The sequence below is a fragment of the Paramormyrops kingsleyae genome, chromosome 15, assembly GCF_048594095.1.
Source record: "Paramormyrops kingsleyae isolate MSU_618 chromosome 15, PKINGS_0.4, whole genome shotgun sequence".
Classification (NCBI taxonomy): Eukaryota; Metazoa; Chordata; class Actinopteri; order Osteoglossiformes; family Mormyridae; genus Paramormyrops; species Paramormyrops kingsleyae.
In genome coordinates this window covers 13,382,508-13,402,315 of record NC_132811.1, presented here as the reverse complement: position 1 = coordinate 13,402,315, position 19,808 = coordinate 13,382,508, and the positions used below count along the sequence as shown (strand labels likewise).

Sequence of the window (19,808 nt, the reverse complement as noted above, 5' to 3'; positions counted from 1 at the left end):
TTTTTATTTTCCAAAATAAGTGAACATCTATCATGTTCAAGTGCCTTTATGCAACATATAAAAACAAATCAAAAGCCACACTTAAACCTAGTAATGTCTAAATTATCCTGTTTATGATTTGTGTCTTGAGCTTTGTGTTATATTCTATTTAGACAGAAAATATGTTAAATCTCTTTCTGTTGTTCAAAGCAAAGCTTTCCTTACAAACTTCTTTATCAATAAAATTTTACACAAAAACACCTAGTCTGGATTCTTTGGGAAACAGCTGGTATTAGACTGCATTATAACCTGCAGTGAAATACCAGATGACAAACTCCACCACAGTAATAATTAGTGAAATAAGACATAAAGTAACAGTGTAATAAATATGTAATTAGTAAGGAACTGTAAAGGAAAACCAGATATGTGCAACATATTTCCAGGCAAATACATGGTGCATTAGTAAGGGGCAAATATTTCATTGTTTCATAGTTTGTAGTTGATTTCAGGCCACACCTGTTTGAGATACAGTTGTCGCTGTTTATAGTCTTGTGATAAATTAAGTTGGCAGTGCATTTTAGTCTGAAATCTACTGTGTTGCTTATCTGTAATACCTTGGTTTTGTGAAACACCACTCTGTCATGCAGGTGGGGGGCAGCGACTGTGCACTTTAAGTCTTTCCTGTCTTCACTGCGTCACATTTACGTTGAGCGGTGATCTTATCTGGTGAAGACAACACCGGACGCAGAACAGCCAGGTGCCTTGGCAAAATTCCGAAAGGTTTTCAAAGAAAGCGATTTTCTGGAAAGCACTTGTGCACGCTTGTAGTGTTTATTTTTCTGTAGTGTTTGCGTTTCTGGACCATTGCTGCCATGCCGATGAATGCAGACAAAACAGACAATTCATCACTGGGGTCTTTGTGTACATGGGTCAGCCTGCAGTAATATTTTCCCCCTCGATATCTGTACTTACATAACTACACAGATCATCATTGTTTGTGTCCCATCAGAGAGAAACTAGGCTGAAATATTGTTATTGTTCTTATTTATTTCCCTGACAGAATGACTTACCCACGGGCAAATGCACTCTGCGCAGTACTGGGCTGAGTAGCATGAATATCTGTAAATTCTCTCAGTAGCATGACCAAGAGAACATGCTGTGTATTTCCCAGTTATAAATCACCGATCACCAGGGATGCTATATGACTTTTATTACACCCACAGCGAAACCACTTTCCAGACCACTGACACACTGATGACACCTTCCAGTTTTGCTCCCCATATTGACAACCTTGAAATTAATCTTCTGGTTCATGGCCAGACGTGGTATCACTCTATACACCATATTAACCACTTCCTTTGCTGAACAACCCTGTTGTAGCAATGTTTGTCTGATTCTGCTGTGACCTGCAAATTTCGCTGAAGTGTATGTTAAAAAGATGCTTTTTTAAAAAAAACCTGTTTTGTTGTTTTTATTTTGAATCGTGAGGCATCATTTTGTTTGAGAGAGAGCTGAACCACCCTCAACCAGTCCCATTCACCGTGAGTCAATTAACAAGGAGTTCTGAGTCTCTGACAAACGTTCCCAGACATGCTGATCTTCCATGCTGCACAGCTCTGTCTGAGCTGAAGTGCAATCGGGCCATAAGTCCCAAGAAAGATAACAGCTGTATTCTAATCTGCAGAAGAATGTGAAAAAGCTATATAATTATCCTGATACATTAAAGGGAACAAAACTTCAGACTGTTTTTAATAGATCAGAATCATGCACAGGGATACAACGAATGGGATCATTTTGTTTGTTTTGTTTTCTTTGCTTTATAAATTCTCTAACAGCTGGGCATTTCCTTTCCTGGCAAGACACCAAAAAGCACCAGGCGTGTGACCTACCCCTAAAAATGTCCATTGATGAAAAATAAATACGTGTCACTTTTTTTGTTAAATACACCGTGATTGTGAATCGTTTTGGGTAGTTCTGCTGTTACTGTTACGTTACATTGACCCAGTCGGGGTTCAAATTTCAGCTACTTTTCGAGGTCTGACATGAGTCATATTTCTGGTGCAGCTGGTTAAATTCGGGCAAGTTCAACTGGAGGTTTTTACAAGCAAGTCATTAGCTAAAGCAAACTCTTTTTTTCTTATTGTAAATGAACATGATGCCAATATAATATGGAAAAAAATATTTACACTAAGTTACAAAATGATGCAGAAGTTCAATACAAGAATTATTTCCCAGTTGTTTTTCCATTTGTCCCAATATTGCTAATACCTACTAATATGGCAATATGCTTCTAAGGATTAGACACATTTGAATCTAATTTACTATAGGATTACTGGACCAGCAATAATAATTCTCCTTCCCCAAACACCATTTTGGTCAAATTCCAAGGACAGTTATTCTCCCTGCTGCCTGGACCTTGAACACAGGAAGGTGATGCGGTATAGAGGAGTAGAGTGGGATCAGATCCACATGCATGTCTGCGGCTGCATTGATGCTTACGGCGCCCATTATCCTCCGGCTGATTCTCACTGCAGATTCAGCTGCTCCGAGTTCTGTGTACTGATAACACTGCCTGTTCAGATGGGCATTAGTTGCTCTGCCAATCCGCTATCTATCCTACCATTGACACCTTGATGGACAGGGGATTGTTTTAGGGCCTTTGAGTAACAGTGGTCCTTGGATTCGTGTGTGTGTGTGTGTGTGTGTGTGAGAGAGAGAGAGAGAGAGAGAGAGAGAGAGAGAGATGGACTGGCATCAAATTCAGGGTGTTCCCTGGCAAATACCCTGCACACCCCCCACCAAAACCATGTATTAGATTATTGGATGAATGGAAGATGAGTGGATGGATTTCATACAGTAAAACTGGGCACATTACGCAAGCATCTGCTTTCCGTCATGCGTGTTTAAAAATAAAACCTGGTGCTCATTTATGATCGTCTGTCTAAGATAAGCTGATATATATATTTGCTGTGTGAGTCTGGGTTAGTAATGCACATTCGTAAGCATGTACGCTAGGAAGACACATTGAGCAACAAAGTAATATTTGAAGGACAGTCTCACCTGATAACTCGCCTGGTAGCTTATATAACACACAATCATCAGTTTCCTTTCTCCGATTTCCGGTAACGGCCATAGGTCAGTATTTCTCGACCTGGTCTTCTGGATCCCCAGACGGTCCACGTTTTTGCCAGGGACCTGGGAACAAGCAAAAACTTGGACCGCCTAGTGGGCTCCCAAGGGACGGATTTGAGAGACACTGACCTGGGGGACAGTTCAAAAGCATTAGTGGAGAAAGACAGTGGCAATAACAGCAGTTTTATTGAGCACCCAGCAGGATTCGGTTCCCAGTTCTCAAGGCGTGTTCCTCCTAAGTCTGGCATCCTGGACTTCTCACTACATTTAGTCATTATCCCGGCTCTTACTGTAACACATGCTCCTGGGGGATTTTGTGCTGGAGATTTTTTTGCCCTGGTAAATTCCTCTGTTTGCCACATTTTGGCAGCAAGATTGCCCTTTTTCCCTCAGTTTTTCTTTTCATGCTTTTTGCATTTGGGCTCAAAAGGATAAAGTGGCTCCAGGTTTCTGAGGATCAGTGAACTTCCAAGCACTTCCCGACATCAGAGTAAACCCTATCAGCGTGAGCGTGGCAGGGCGCCGGAGGCGGGTCATAGGGGCCCAAGTCCTGCGGGTGAGTTGCCCTCCGCTGTACATTCCCCTGCAAGCGCAGGCAACAGTCATCGGCAGCTCAACTCGCGGGAAACCACGCTGGGAATAATACAGGCAGGAACCATGGATTTAAGAGCACTAATTACCACATGGATTTAAGAGCATCAATCATCAAACACATCACTCCGCAAAAGAAACTATCATTCGTTCATGAGTTATTCCTGCAGCTATGGTGCAATTTTTCAGGGGGAAATACAAATACAAACAAAACCACAAAATAACATCTCAAAACAACCTCAGTTTAAATACAAAAAAATATGCAAAAAACTGAAGGCAAAAAAAAATAAAATTGCCCAAAGCAATTGCATAATTGTTATTCTTTAAATTAAAATCATGGTCATTTATTGCTTTGTCATATCTGGGAAAGTTCACTGTGTGACATTCCAATATTGTTAAATAAAACGGCAAATATGCTGAAAATCGTCGGCCACAATTTAATAATATTGTGGCCGACGATTGATTTGATAAGATTTACATTAGAACCTTTGATGATACTTTAGTGTTCAAAATTCTTTACATGTTTTACTTCAACAATGATTAATCATCCTAGTAGTGAGTAATTAGAGATAAACATATGGGAAAATACACTAGAATTACGTCAGAAATTCGCATTCTCGCAAAGGTCAAAAGGACGACAAAGGGAGAAATATATCAGATATTTTCATGCTCAGTAGAACGCAAAATGCGAGACACTTAGCAAATGATATCACAGAACCGTAACAGAGGAAAATGGTTTCTGGCAAGCTACAGATCGCATTTACGGAAAGTTGAAATGAATGTAGATTGAAGGGGAAACAAATAAAGACGGGATAATTTTAGAATAATTGGCCCACGTTTCTGTGTAGCGTGGGAAGGTTGGAGAATCTCAGGCCCCCTTCGGCGTGGATGTCTCCTTCCTCTCCAAATGAGCCCACCACTCATGATAACGCCTCAGGCTTTTGAGTCTGCTCTCTGTCCCGGTGTCATGAATCTAGCACATCGAAATTCCTGGCTTGAAGCCCAGTTCATTCCAACATGCCGGTCCCATCCTCAGACTGGCATCAGGTGCTTCAGATCCAGCCGTGCATCACCGTCAGGTTTGTTAACTGCTCCGGTATTAAATCACATTTGGTATTAATGGATCAACCCAATACGAAGAAGTCCAGTTTTTTTTTGTTAATTAATCAAAATACCCCTTTATGTGTCTGAGATTTTGTGAAACTATGTATGCACCACAAATTTTTGTTTAATTAGTGCTACCAGGTTTTCTCCAGAGAATCATCTATCAATGTCTTAATTGCTATTGCTGGTAATTCTAAGAGCCTCAGTATAGTGGCTGAGTGGGCTAAGCTACTTTGCCTGTGATGAGAAGGTGTCTGGCTGCGGCAGGACAACGACATATTTGTGGGACCTTGAACAAGGCCCTTAACCCCCATCTGCCTGGGTGCTGTAAGGTGGCTGCCCCCTCACTGTGACCCCCAAGCTTGCTCTCACCTGTATGGAGAGCAAGATGGGGCAAAGTGAAAAAATAGAATTTTCCCCCGATGGGAATTTAAAAAGTATCATTACTACTATACTATATTTAGACATTGTCATAATTATAGCTAGCAGGTATTTCTCAGAGTCCCAGCTCTTAGATACTCATACTTATAGCTAGCCGGTATTTCTCAGAGTCCCAGTTGTTACACACTCTCATAATTACAGCTAGCAAGTACTTCTCAGAGCCCCAGCTGTTAGACACTCTCATAATTATAGCTAGCAGGTATTTCTCAGAGTCCCAGCTCTTAGATACTCATACTTATAGCTAGCAGGTATTTCGCAGAGTCCCAGTTGTTACACACTCTCATAATTACAGCTAGCAAGTACTTCTCAGAGCCCCAGCTGTTAGACACTCTCATAATTACAGCTAGCAGGTATTTCTCAGAGTCCCAGCTCTTAGATACTCATACTTATAGCTAGCAGGTATTTCTCAGAGTCCCAGTTGTTACACACTCTCATAATTACAGCTAGCAAGTACTTCTCAGAGCCCCAGCTGTTAGACACTCTCATAATTACAGCTAGCAGGTATTTCTCAGAGCCTCAGCTATTAGACACTCTCATAATAATCATTAGCAGGTATTCATTTGTTTAGTCATTTTATTCTGGCTTTATTTAGGCCATAAAACAGAAATATCATAATACCTACTCAAAATCTAGAGCCGATTCCCTGGGATTAGGCTTTGCTCTGTCACGGCATGCTGTCTTCTCTTCCCACTGAGGTACACCCACATCCTGGCTCCTATGTTACTATGGTTACTCAAATAAGTCACATCTCAAAGTTTCTGAAAATGGGCGCACCTTGTTCTCTACCTTTGTTGTGCATGAGTTGGTCCACATGACGAATGGAATGAAAACATTATTTGCCACTTTTCACAAGGCCGTAACGAGATGTCGGGAAGATTAAGCCGTTTTTATCCGCTATCAGAATTCTAACTGTTCAAAGAAGAATTGTACTGGGACAGTCACCTTACGACCCATAACATCCAGAGACTTTTTTTACCCTTGTTATTCTTGTAATTATAACCAGGATTGTTCTCCATGGTTTGTTTGCATTAAGTCCAACTTGGAAAATAAAGCATTTTTAATGAAGAAAACACTTTAAATGTTTAAATGTACCTTTAATAACTAAACCTGCAGAAGAAGAGAAACAAGCATGTAAATGATCAATGATTAATGGAAAAATCGTAGACAAAATCCAAATGCTGCTACAAGTCACAAACTTGATACTGTCAACGGGATTTTACATTACATTTTGATGATTCATATGAAGAGAATGCCACTATTAGCTTTTGTATCTCTGTGTTACGTTACTGAATAACAATTTCTAAAGTGATCTCCTGGTACTGAAGGTGGAGCGTGTTTGTATCTCTGGAGCTTTCCTGCAGGTTCCTACATGACTTGTAGGTTGTACGATGCAGAACACCGCTGAGAAGGAATTAATGTCACTCCAATAATCCCTAAATACTTCTTAAACTGACTAAGCACTGTGAAAAATTCCACCCTCATAATAAAACATATATGATAGGCCTCCGTGATTTTTCTTTAATCTGAAAATTGAATTTTTATTCAAATAAATATGGGTGCCTGTTGCAGTGCTGCAGCATAATGCAATTTTGGGTATCATAAAAATCAAACTGTCTTAAAAAGAGGAAACAGAACTGTCCAGTGTACAGAACTGGTATATAAGCACCTATATGTGCTGTTTTAGGTATTTAATTTGTGTTTTACAAGGAGAGAAAGTCCTTCTGACCAAATAAAGTGTAGAGAGACGGAATTGTTTTATTGATGAGGACAGATGAAACACGCACTCATGCTTAAAGTCTTTTCCTCACAGTCACTTTATAACATTACTATCAGGACAGGTGTTAAACGTTAGAAACTGGATGAGGCACTTTGCAAAGCAAACAAAACACACCCAGCTAAGCCTGTGGTAAACTGTGTCGACAGTAATTATACAGCACAGCACCTTTGAGGTCCAGCGAGTTTATTAGTGTTACGCTGATGCTTTCAGGTTTCGTGAATTTTATGCATTTTGACAATGTCGTCTTTTTTATGCACCAAAGTTCTACTCCCCAACTTCCACGAGAAATAAACCTAAACTTCCCAAAATATTATTTTTTTGTGTACTGCACCATAATCTTAATTAAAACTTTGCATTGAGTATTATCAGATTTTATTATTAGAGTATTGACTCATTAACAGGTTTTTACTATTGTGCATTTAAACCTGCTCTTTGTCCACTTTCCACCGTGTCACGTGGGCCAAGTAACTATTCATTAAATCAGCTCACAGGGGTCAAAAACACATTTGATTCAAGCAGTCCCCTTTTTTGCCCTGTCAGTCTAACAAAGCATGAAGTCTCAATTTTACCTTTTATTTGGGGTTCATAATGTCAGTATAATTTGCTCATTTCAAAGGATAATGGGCAGATGAATTCTGATGACTTCTCACTGCACCGTGTCTCATGGCCAACAGCTAATTGATGGTCTCAATTTCAAGCCTGTTAGTTCCATCCTCTTTGTTTCCCCCAGACACGCCTCTTCTACCCTGTTTCTTACATATTTTAGGATTTAATAATATCTAACTTTAACTGCATTTATGATAACTTCTGAAGATGGACAGAAAAGTATACATTTAACACTTAAAATTGTAATTCTCTCTTAAATAGAAAAAAGGATGCCTTTCTTGGTTCTATAAATGATAAGTGCTATAGACTCAGGGCATGGTCCAGGCAGGAAAAGAAGGTGACCATCCACTTACGGCTCCAGACAATGGGGAAACAAGAATGAACTTAAGGACACCATAGAATAATACAAGGAAGAATCAGGACACAGCAAATGGACAGAGCACTTTAAAAATTAAGATAGACTAATGAGTTGCATTTGCTAAGAAGCTTTCAGTTATTAACCACAATACATTATTTGCTCATACATATTTTTTCACTGTCACATTTTGAGAAGTAATCAGCTGAAAATGCAGTATAAAAATAGCTACAAGATAAAAATTCCCCCTACAGTCACTTGTGACCTTGATTGTGACTCTAGCCAACTTCAGTTTAGTGCTGTGCTTTCTGACTGTTGATTGTCCCAAACCCCATTGGTCTGCCTTTAAAGTTGATAAGAATCCACATTTGTTGACCTTGAATCTGAGTCATCCATTACAAATACAAAAATTGGGCCAGTAGTAGCACCAGAATACAAAGACATGGGAAGCGTAGGTGCTGCAGACAATACACAAACAAAACCAATAACCACTGAACAATAAATAACACAAGATAAGTGTAGGTAATAGAGTGTGCAAATGGCCAGTAGTAGATCCACAGTTGGGTTATGCAGCTGGAGAGGGAAGCTGTTTATGAACCTTGTGGTTGGAGTGTTGAGAAAGATACGTTAAAGTCTGCATCATCCGCGTCAGCAAGTGCATGAAAGAAAATGCATGGACTTTGTATAGCAAAAATCATTCAACGGGACACTTGGCATTACCATGCTGTGTCTGACTCACAACACGTGTGGCCAATGTCAGGAACTCTGACAATGCAAATAATTCAATTAATTAGTTAGGTAACTTCATGAGGTATTAATTAGAAATGCAAGACATGCTAGTAGTGGTGTCACAAAATACAATGGTGCACTGGACTGGTTACTGCTGACACTGATTGTAGGAGAGGTTGTGAAAAAGCTAAGGTGACACAATTTGGCAGACATAAAATCGTAGTTTTGTACCCACATAAAGATTACTTAAACATTATGTTCTTTGAATGCCTAGGATAGTGCTGCTTTTATGTGTATGGAAGTGTTCCTTTATGTTCACTGTGGTTGTGAGTTGTATGTGTGTAAGATAGCACGGTAACCTTTGACACAGTCCTTGCACTTAATCAACTACAAAACACTTTTTTGACGGAAAACTTAATGTGGTCTGCAATAATACAAAATATGCTAATATTTGTTTTAAATATCTAATATGTATATGAGGCAAATGCTCAGCTCTTGGTAATCGCACAAAGCAAATGTACGTCAGCTGTCCTGGGGCAGGAACTGAAGACATTTTCTCTCAGGGGATTGTGCCAAAAATAACTGAAACTGTGTAGCTTTGGTGAAGAGCACACAATGGAAATCCTGTGCATGGAAGATGCATCACTGCTAAAGTCAAGCCTAACAATTTGCTAGGTCAGAATCAAGTGCCTGGTCTCTGTGTGGTGACATGCAGCTGTCTTAATTAAACAGGATGTGTAACATAAAACAAACAGTCAAAATGCTTTCTTGTCGAGGGGTAGACTCCCTTGGCAAGTTTTGACCTGAATATCAGTAGGTGTGACTCTGAATAGTTTTTCAGCAAAATGGTTGTTTGCCTTCTTTGTTTCTAATCAGAGAAAAACATCTACGCGTTTCTTGTATATCAGAACTACAGAAATCTTATAAGAACATTGATATTCAAGACCACAACTGTGAAGTATTCAGTGCATTGAAGCACTGGACTGATCATTAGCATACTCTTTCAAAGAGAAGCCCCAGTTTCTTCAGCGCCTTCTTACGCCAAATACATCGCTATTCTTTGGTACTGCAGTTCTTTGCACAGTGGAAATGTGTCAAGCTATGTGAGTTTTTTAAAGGCTTTAAAGTGTATTATAGCATGATATCCTTTCAAATCCATCCAGTTTCAATAATTTACTTTTCAATGTGGTGTTAAGGAAACCTCTTTTCTTTTTAAAAGAAGCAATCTAGATTTTGCAATATAGGATTATATTCAGCTAAACAGATTCTCTGTTTTATACTTTGCCTCAAAACATTGTTTTTAATGTCTTTTAAGGACTGATTTGACATTCTTGTGAATACCATTACGGTTTACCGCAATTTTTTTCGGATCTTCACTGCACCTTATTGCTTGTGATCACAATATAATCCTTTTCTACAAGCACTAAGTGGTGCTTATTACAAACCCGTGTTGCTATGCAACCAGCTCAGGTTTAATCGGGGTCAGTTCTGTAAAAGGAAAGGTTTGGTCAAATACTCAAAAAATATCCAAAGCAAGTAATGTAATGAAAGTACATTATTTTACTCTGTTAAGAGTATATTGCACATACGTTTTGTATAATAACTATGTGGATTATACTTATATTCAGTACATGCATACATAAATCCATCCATCCATCCGTCCATCCATTTTCTGTAACCGCTTGTCCTATTCGGGTTCGCAGGTGTCCAGAGCCTATCCTGGAGGCAACGGGCGCAAGGCAGAGAACAACCCAGGATGGGGCGTCAACCCATCGCAGGCATGCATAAATGTATTTGTATATTTATAATAAAGTACATATTCAATCTCTTCAAAAAACTCCTCCTAAGACTGGTGTTTATATAATTGTTTATTCTATATTAGGCAGTATAAATTATTAATAACTATTTCTTCACACAGACACAGACTAGTGACCATACCCAAGCTCTAATTACGTATGTGGCATAATATTCTCCCCCGGATGGCCTTATTTGGTCATTTTGGGAGAGGACCAATAAGTAGGGGCTGTGTCTTCATAGTTCATGTTAAATTGACTCGTAGGCCACTCATTGTATATTTCGCTACGAAGCGATATAAACTCATGAAGTAATTAGCAGTTCGCCAGAGCTGTGCACTTTCGTCTGCGGCAGCAAGTACACCTGACATAAAGCCTGGGATGTATTCTAAAAATTGTCTATATAACATATGGATCATGTCGGATATCAGGGTTTCCTTTGCATTACTGTGCGTTTTGTTCCTTCTCTTTGGCAAGAATGCAGGTCAGTATCCGTAATGCACTGAGTGTGCACGATAAAAGGGGGTTTGGGTAGACGCAGCCTGCTGAAATGAAATGGAGCTTAAATTAAACTTTTAAGGGATTTTCTGATGTTTAAGTTCTTTAACAGCATCGTATTAGCGATTACTGTAGTTCGTGAAATTGCATAGTTCTGCGTCTTCGGGAATCCACTGATTTGTCTAAATCCGATGGGGAATCTTGCGTATTTCGTTATTAATTTTTTGCTGTTTTTCTGTTATATAGGCATGAACACCTACCCCAAGGCGGAGGGTGTTACATGGACTTCTTCTGATTTTAAGACAATATTAAAATGGGGTCCTGAACCAGTCAACTACACCTATACCGTTGAAGTTTATCGGTGAGCACATACAGACCGCTCGATTGCATGTATGTATTGGACGACATAAAAATCGTTCAGTATGTTGAAACTAAATATAGTGAAACTAGTTTGCATACTTATCTAATTATTAATCTATAGGAACCGTTCCGCGTAAAACAATGTTGTTTCTTACTATGCGAGAAATTAATATTAGTCATAAATAGGGTTGGACTGGGATTAAATATATCGGCCCTAGATTATGGGTCCCCCATCGATTTACCAAGCGATATATTTTGCCGACCGGGGGGTGGCGTGGTTTGGGGGTCCCCCACATACCCTACATCGACCCACCGGGAAAATGCCCGGTATGCCAGGCGGCCAGCCCAGCCATGCTCATAAAGATTACGAGTTCAGAAAACACTACTGCCTAATAGGATCGAGTTGTAACATGTTTCAAAACACGTGGTTCTCGTTGTTCATTCATTGTACTTAGGTGAGTCTAGGTGCACTTCATGATTGTGGTAAATTATTACAGCGCTGATTTAACTGTAATTATCGATTCCTGTTATTTCTATGCTTTTTGAAAGCTTTTTGAATGTTATAAGTTGCGTTTGTTATCGGATTAGCAGGTCTGAATTACATAATGTCCAGACTTGCCAACTTCGGTCTGCTGGCTGAGGTTTTCAGTAAGACACAATTCTGCACACACATTCACACGCTTTTTCATGTATGTAACACTTTTATTACCTTGTAAATAGTCTGTTTGCAAACTGCCCCACCGCTTTCGATGTAGCTCATTTTAGGTTTATAATGGAATAATGTACATTTACAGTAAAATTTCTTGCGCAAGCGTGAGAATCTGGAGGCGTGAGTGTCACGCCAGATGCGTGAGAGTTGGCAACCCTGCTATAATGTGTCATATGTAAAAGTGGTTACTTTGGAGTATTTCGCTTTTTCAGGGCGTAGAACGTATTTATGCCACATACCAGATAACTCTCTTGGGGTAGTTTCTGGGGTAACTTTGTGTCCAATCTTGTGTACTCTTGTGTATCAATGACAGAGTTAGCACATTTGTTTGTGGTGATAATTTGCGACAACACTCAAACACATCAATATATTGAGTCCCCTCTTTGGAATTTGCTAGGTTTAATAAGGAAAATCACAGTGCAAGCAACAGCCTTGCAGTTGAGGGTCACCAAATAGGCAAACTGAAAAAAATAACCCGTTTCATGGAAATATATGTCCAATAAAGAGGCATTAATGTATGTGTTGATATTTCATTGTCTTTTGATATCTGTCTTAGTGACCGAATTTGATTTTGTGCCTCGTTTGAGTAGGGTGTGTACAAATGCAGTATGGAAAAGAATTTATATGACAATGTCTGCTCAACCTAGTGATTCATACAAAAAGTACAGGTGCACAACTGAAGATGTTGAGCATTGTACAACCGTGTGTTTATTAATTTAGCAGTCGCTTTTGTCCAAAGCAACATACAAGTGAGGATCAGAGAGGAGGATCACTCAGTGTCCCTGTAGATCAGGGTTATTCAACTCACGGTCCTCAAGGTCCGAGCACTGCTGGTTTTCCAGCCTTCCTTTACCTGTCAGTCAGGTGTGAAGCCTCTGACCAATCAGAATCAGTAATTATTAAACAACTACCTGGGGGAACTGAAAACAAGGCCTGGATTTGGAATCGAGGTCCAGAGTTGAAGAACCCTGCTGTAGATGTTGGAGCCAACTGTTCATTCACCTTCCAAACACTGGTCCAGTACAGGGTTGTGCTCAGCCTGAACAATACTTAGTCTCAGTATACTTTAGGAAAATATTACTTCATTTTTTTGTTAAATATATTTACAAAAATAGATTGATTGAAATATGATCTAATACAGTGTCCTGAATGCATTTAAGGTCTGTAGAATTAGCTGAGCAGTAAATTAATACATTTGGTCACACTTTGCTTGAGCGATCACAGATAATGTAGTAGTACACTCTTACTGCATTAGTTAACCAGTGTTAGTTATGTACTGATCCCATGATCAACCATCATTAATCAGTCATGACAGTCGTGTATTTCTTGCAGGAACTGTATTAGTTTATGATTTGTTTTTGAGCAGTAACTGTGTAACTAAGTTAACTGTGCCCTTCAAGTAAAGTATTATCATACATTTTGTGGCAGCACTAGGGGGCTTTGAAATCTTAGCAGCACAAATATCCAGTTACAGTTTATAAACATCTCTAAACATCGGAAGGTCTCACTCCGATTCATTAAACACGTTCTTAGTGGTTCTTAAAATGGCACAACGTTGGGCCCCTGAGTGAGGCCCTTAACTCCCAGTTGCTCCAGGGACTGGCTGACCCTGCCTTCTCAATGGTGTATCCCTTTGGAGGAAAGTGTCTGCTAAAAGAAATGAATGAAATGAGGTTTTTGGCTGCAGATAACACTGAACAGAACATGAAATGTCGCAATCGCCCTTTTTATCAGCCAGGGCAAAGATGGAGAGAAGAATGAACACTGTATCCGGACTGAGAAGACAGACTGTGATTTGACCAGCATGCTGGTTGACCTGAATGCTACATACATCGCTGATATTCTGTCTGAGCCCATGCCGGGCGTGCCTAACGATGCAGTGGAGCCCCCGTACACCAAATCTCCTCCATTCTGCCCCTACCATGACAGTAGGTATTCCTCACAGTAGCCATCAATGCTAACGACAGCCGAAATCCCGCAGCACGCGTGACCATCTCCATCTCCGTCCAGTTCTGTCACTTTCCATATTTCCTACTCTTTCAGCCGAAATCGGAGCTCCCCGCTTCAAAATTAATGTGACCCAAGACAAAAGCAAAATTACACTTGATATCGAAGACCCTGTCACTGCCATCCACAGTGGCAGGAAGCTGCTTAACATACGGGACATTTTCAAGAGTGACCTGCAGTATAAAGTCTTCTACAGGAAAGCACAAAGCACTGGAAAGGTGAATTCTGTGGCGCGGGACGGGGCAGTGTTGTGCTATATGCAGACTGCCACGACATCCCGTTTGAGCGCTGAACTAACAGTTGGGCCATCTTGACCTTCCTTTGAACAGAGGGAGAAAACTACAAGCAGTAGCAGGCTGGTAGTGGCCGTGGACAGGGGCGTGAGCTACTGCTTCAATGTACAGGCGTACCTGCCGACTCGCCTCGGGACCAAGCAGGATGGGAAGTTAAGCAGCACGCGGTGCTCGCCGGGCGGAGACAGATCAGGTATGATGCAGCTCAGCTCAGGACGACTGAATTACACAAGGTGTCCTGTGGATTTTATAAGTCGCTTTAGTATTCAATTTAGTGGAGTTGGGAGGAGCAGGTGGTATGGGTGGGGCTAGTATAGTGGGAGGGGCTAGTATAGTGGGAGGGGCTATTTGAGTGGGTGGGGTCTCATTTAAGCATGAGAAATGAGTCTTCCCTTGTACTTTCTTGCAGAATACAGCATTGGCGTGATTGCGGGAGGCATCGTGCTGGTCATCATGCTGATAGGGACCATCGCTCTGATTGCGGTATGCTGCAGACGTAGAAAGAGAGGCAGCGATGCAGGAAAAGAAGCAGTGCCTCTGAAGAAGGTGTGAGAGGCAAAGCCTTCCACCCGGGTCATGGGGACATGGTACGACTGAGCCGGATGTGCATACCCTCCTACATTCCTTTGCCAAACACTGGAATTCTTTGTTTTGTTTCTGAGAAACATTGGTAACCCACTAATGAAATAACATGTAAAATGTCTAGAGACATACTTCTCAAAAAAAAAAAAATTAATTGTTTTTAACTAGTAAATGGTATTTTTAAATAGGACGCATAGACACTGCGAAATTTCTTACTGAAGCACTGCGTTGTTTTTTTAACTATTTATTTTTTCGGATGATTTATGGCAGCCTTAGTGCCTTGAAATGGGATATTGGTATAATGTATTTTGATAAATAGTTTACAAGCTGCCCTTAATTTATTCGTTATATGTTAACAGATGTATGTGTATATTATGCTATATTACTGAATGTGTACTATTTAATGGTTTTGGGTTATATTTTTATTGAACAGTTAAATAATGGTTATCGATATTTGAACCCGGGATTTAAATGGTGGTTTTAAATGTAGATGTCCATGTTATGCTAGGTACTAATTATTTCATGATATAGGATACGATTTAAGGGCAAAAGCAGGTATGTTGTTTTGACAGGGTTTAGTAGGTGATTGGTGTGCTTGTCGGGAAAACTCTACTAAAATATATCGCGCAACAATTTTAAGTTAGACTTAAACCTTGTACACTCCTTATGTGCTGCTGTTTTTTAAGCTTATCACAAATATTAAGTGAACTCCCCCTACATTTTTTTTTACAAAGATGTTGTCTGGCATATTTTAATGCTTTAAAGATGTTTATTGAAAACCCCTCTAGAATTATATAATATAGCAGACTTCCCTGAGATAATGTGTACTGATAAAATAATAACATATACTTTTATTTTATTATACAAAGATTGTATTCCTGTTCCCGTCTATTGTCCATGCTGTCATCTTCACTTCGGACACATTTTTGAAAATCCGGTTCCACCTGCTGGGTTTAGCAACATACATTCAACAGCTTCAAATCAAACATCAAACACATAAAAACCCAATACCGATCAAACACATGAAAAACAAAAACAGGGTTGCCAACTTTGGTCAGCTGGCTGGCGTGAGATTTTCAATTCGTGACAAGTCTGCACACGCATTTACAAGTATGTAAGAGTTTTACTACATTATAAACAGTCTGTAGGGTTTGCAAACTACCCGCTGAACGCTTTCGATGTATCCAATTTTAGGTTCATAATGGAATAATAGGGATTATATAGATATTTGCCATATAGATTTACCATAAAAAAGTTTTGCGTGAGCCTGAAGTTGTCTGAGTCATGCCAGATGCGTGCGATCGGTTAGATGCGTGATTAGATTTTGCGTTTTGGCAAAGTAGCTTGATAAACACATTTTCCATCTACTTGGATGTAACTGACGAGCATTTTTTCCTGTGAGACCTCGATGTAAGCGAACCCTCCGGAGGTATTGTTGACAGCGCTAGAGAAGCGCAGCCAGGAAGCCGGGAAGCTGCGCCTGTGCGGCGCGAACCGGTCATCGAAGGCGCCGCTGCCGCTCACGGCGTACGCGCTGCCATCGTCCTCCTGGATGAACTGCAGGCACAAAGAACAACAGTTAATACGCTGCTTCAGAGAGATCGCCGAAAAGCCTCTGCAAAGCGCTACGCACAGAACATATTCTTTTAATTAAATTACCGTTTACATCACAAAACTTCATAGAATATATCATTTTTGTTGTTTTTAATAATTTTTATTTATGGATTAATAGCTAGCGCACAAAGCAGTAAATTAGTATTATGAGGCTGTTGTGAAGAATCACATTGGATTTGTCTTTGAGGCACAACAGCTACAATTTTATCGGTCATGGCAGAAAGTAAAGCTTCTCAGACTGACGGTGAATCCTCGAGTTTCAAGCTGTCCTGACAGGAATACAATCACGTTACATTTTTGGGGACTTCATAATGTGGATCGCACAGCATGTGTCATTCCTCAAGTTTTCCTTGTGCACAACCATATGCAGAAATGTAAAGGAACTGCCAGACCACATTTCTGAATTTTTGAAGCAAGTCATGTTGAAGAACACAGCAGTTTACTCAGCACATTACAGGGATGAAACAGGCCGGGGCATGCTGATTTTGTGGGAATGAATGTGGCAAACTTTACCACATTCCACCGCCTGACAGTAATGGATGACCAACCTGTAGGCTGTGATCATGGCCACTCAGATACAGCGTGACATTGTGTTTCTTCAACAAGGGCCTCAGCTTGTCCACTAGGCAGTGTGTGGGACCATGGTGTCCGATAGACCACACCGGGTAGTGACCTGCAACTACCAGGAACTCTGACCTAAGAGAAAAAGCCAAAGATAGAAGATTAGGGGGAAAGCGCAGTTGCTCAGGATCACTGTGAAGCATGACTGTGGAGGAACAGCTTCCAAACAATGCTTTGGAAGACAAATTCTTTGATGTGCCAGATAACAACAGGACGTGGCTGTGTAAAATCTATTGTGTTCCCAATGAGAATAGAAACAAGTTACTTCCTGATGCGTGACTCATATGACCATAATACATGTTTGCTCTGGAACGTAGGTTACAGTACAGTCATTGTACAGTACTGTACCTCAGGTGTCAACCAGGCATTTTAGCGCCTGACAAATGGACAGTGTGATCTTTTGAACCATCCAACTTCTTATATCAGTCAATGGTATTACAGAAAACCTATAGACCTTCAACACCCTGGGAATACATCCAGAAGCACCAACTGCTGAGAACTTCTGTGAGGCGTGAAGAACTTGAGGATGCTGAGAGATTCGAGAGAGAGCATCCACAAACATGCCCAAAGATCTTCAGCAAAAGTTCCTTCAGGAAGAACATGGCTTTCTGGAACTTCCTTGGATATTGAACATTTCTTTCATCAAGTCAACATTTACAAACAGTGTTGGGTCAGAGGTTCATGGAGTGTGTATAATATGTGTCTTTGTACGAATGGTCATAGAGCAGAAGAACATCATACTTAGTGTTCTCCAACTGTGTTTGGATCCAGCTGAGTTGCTTGGCAGCATCCAAATGGTTCTCTGGGTCATGCGGCTGAGATTCCTGGTAAGTGTTGCCACACAGCACCACTGTGTCAATCATGAGGATTGTCAACGATGAGGAAGTCTGTGGAATTTTCAGCTGTAGCTTGTAATAGAGCTCAGGAAAGTGCCTAGGTAAACAACAATAAACTTAGACTAATGAAACGTTTTTTTCCACCGAGAAAACTAGAGAACAAGAAACCGACAAGTGTAAAAAAAAAAAAAAAAAAAAAAAAAAATCTACCATCTTGGAGATTTTGTGGAATAAGATATTTGTGCCGAGACATTTCCTATGTGATCGTGATTTCCTGCTACGAGATACCATGGGAGCTTAAGCAGCGATGAGTGATTGAAGATCTGCTCAAATGTCACCTGAAAAGGCAAAATAAACTACAATTAGTTGAGCGATGCAGAAAATCGTCTCCAAATATCACAGTAAATTTTGTAATTACATTTCTGAGAGAACAACAAGTTCAACGGTTTCTTAAAAATGACAAAACTTGTTACATTTTAACTAACAACTTTTACAGCCAAAAGAAATAACTGAATGATTGTGCCTTTGATTTGAATTCATGTAGAATGAAGGCCTCAGTCCTGATACCCCTACTTGTATTACATTATAAATTAATATAATATTTTAAAGCATTTAACAGAATCACCACCAGATGGCATAAACATCACATATCAGATAATCTTGTGACCTTGGGTTATAGTTTGCTGAGTTAAAGTACACTTTGGATCTCACTCAAGTAATATGTTTTATCTTCATTCACCATGATACCTTGTAGTCTAACGAAGGTCTAAAATTCCAACAGTGATAACAAGAAACAGTGACACCTATTTTTGAAAAATGTATACAAGTATATTGAATATTTTGTTTGGGGAAAAGCTTTGGAACATGACTGTTACAGAAACTTTAAAACAGGTTGTCTAGAGCTAGCTGGTACTTACCTTGAAGCGAAAATCCTCAATATCCTTCACACCGCTGTAGTAGAAGTGGTCACCCAGGCTGAGGATGAAGTCGAGGCCTGTGGCATCAGCTACTCTTCCCAGTTCGACAGCATTTGCCCTCTCCAGGGGGGTGAAGAATGGGTTACCTGGGATACCCCCCCAGTCACCAATGCCAACAAAGCGTAGACTCCCTGCACAATGATAAACAAGCAGACAACAGCAGTAACGTTGACAAATGCTAAGTCTCTAAGCTGAAGTTCCCTTTCTAACAGCACATTGCAGTTTCTCCTTGTTTCCAACACACGACATTGCAATACTTTACCGTGTCCTTGAGGCTCGCCTGTCGACATGAGCAGGAGGACTATAAGCAGCGAAAGTACAAACTGCATATCTGCCATGGATCGCAGGCCGTGGCCACCACCTGCAGGGGAGTTTCACTCAACTATCACGCGCAAAACTCTTTCACTTTCCGAGCTCAGACACAGGAAGTAGCTTTGCAGCTGAGGACTTCCTGAATTAAAAAGGTGAGAAAGTGATTCTTGTTCAATGGTTTCCACGTTAATGAATAAGCTACTGTTAAAATACAAAATTATAATAATAATCATCATGTGATATGTTTTACTTTGGACTAAAGTGTCTGCCACATAAATGTAATGGTATTCATTATAGACTAAGGCATTCTAAGACATTTAATATAACAGTTAAGATAAAACTTTAGCAAAAGTAGTACCTCGTGATTTAAATAGGTATAGGAAAATTTTAACAGAAATGATACCAATTAAAATAGATAATTTTGGTATATGTCAGAGCAGTGTTATTTTAACAAAACTTTGGACAAAAATAATGTCCAAATAGAGTCAAGAA

At 40.0% G+C, this 19,808-nt stretch overlaps 2 protein-coding genes across 3 annotated transcripts; one reads left to right on the top strand and one right to left on the bottom strand.

The window, feature by feature from the left end:
- Positions 1-10,763: 10,763 nt before the first annotated feature.
- Positions 10,764-15,841, top strand: f3a (coagulation factor III, tissue factor a). Its single transcript, XM_023804670.2, has 6 exons — positions 10,764-10,991; positions 11,252-11,366; positions 13,809-14,002; positions 14,118-14,299; positions 14,411-14,567; positions 14,784-15,841. The coding sequence occupies exons 1-6, from the start codon at positions 10,889-10,891 to the stop codon at positions 14,924-14,926; spliced, it is 894 nt and encodes a 297-aa protein (XP_023660438.2). The 5' UTR covers positions 10,764-10,888; the 3' UTR covers positions 14,927-15,841.
- Positions 15,796-19,448, bottom strand: acp5b (acid phosphatase 5b, tartrate resistant). 2 transcript variants are annotated; one of them, XM_023804669.2, is made up of 6 exons: positions 19,267-19,448; positions 18,945-19,135; positions 18,316-18,365; positions 17,933-18,124; positions 17,119-17,266; positions 15,796-16,513 (listed from the first exon to the last, which is right to left on the bottom strand). In XM_023804669.2, exons 1-6 carry the CDS (start codon positions 19,340-19,342, stop codon positions 16,274-16,276), a joined length of 897 nt encoding a protein of 298 aa, XP_023660437.2. In that variant the 5' UTR covers positions 19,343-19,448; the 3' UTR covers positions 15,796-16,273. The 2 variants fall into 2 exon arrangements, with proteins under 2 accessions (XP_023660437.2, XP_023660436.2); XM_023804668.2 differs by having other exon boundaries at positions 18,238-18,365; positions 19,267-19,447.
- Positions 19,449-19,808: the final 360 nt, after the last annotated feature.

Coding starts and splice junctions, on each gene's coding strand:
- f3a (XM_023804670.2), top strand. CDS start 10,889: ATGTATTCTAAAAATTGTCTATATAACATATGGATCATGTCGGATATC. Junction 10,992..11,251: donor TCTCTTTGGCAAGAATGCAG/GTCAGTATCCGT, acceptor TCTGTTATATAG/GCATGAACACCTACCCCAAG. Junction 14,300..14,410: donor AAGCACAAAGCACTGGAAAG/GTGAATTCTGTG, acceptor TCCTTTGAACAG/AGGGAGAAAACTACAAGCAG.
- acp5b (XM_023804668.2), bottom strand. CDS start 19,342: ATGGCAGATATGCAGTTTGTACTTTCGCTGCTTATAGTCCTCCTGCTC. Junction 18,366..18,944: donor TTGAGGATTTTCGCTTCAAG/GTAAGTACCAGC, acceptor TTGCCTTTTCAG/GTGACATTTGAGCAGATCTT. Junction 17,267..17,932: donor ACACAGTTGGAGAACACTAA/GTATGATGTTCT, acceptor TTTTTCTCTTAG/GTCAGAGTTCCTGGTAGTTG.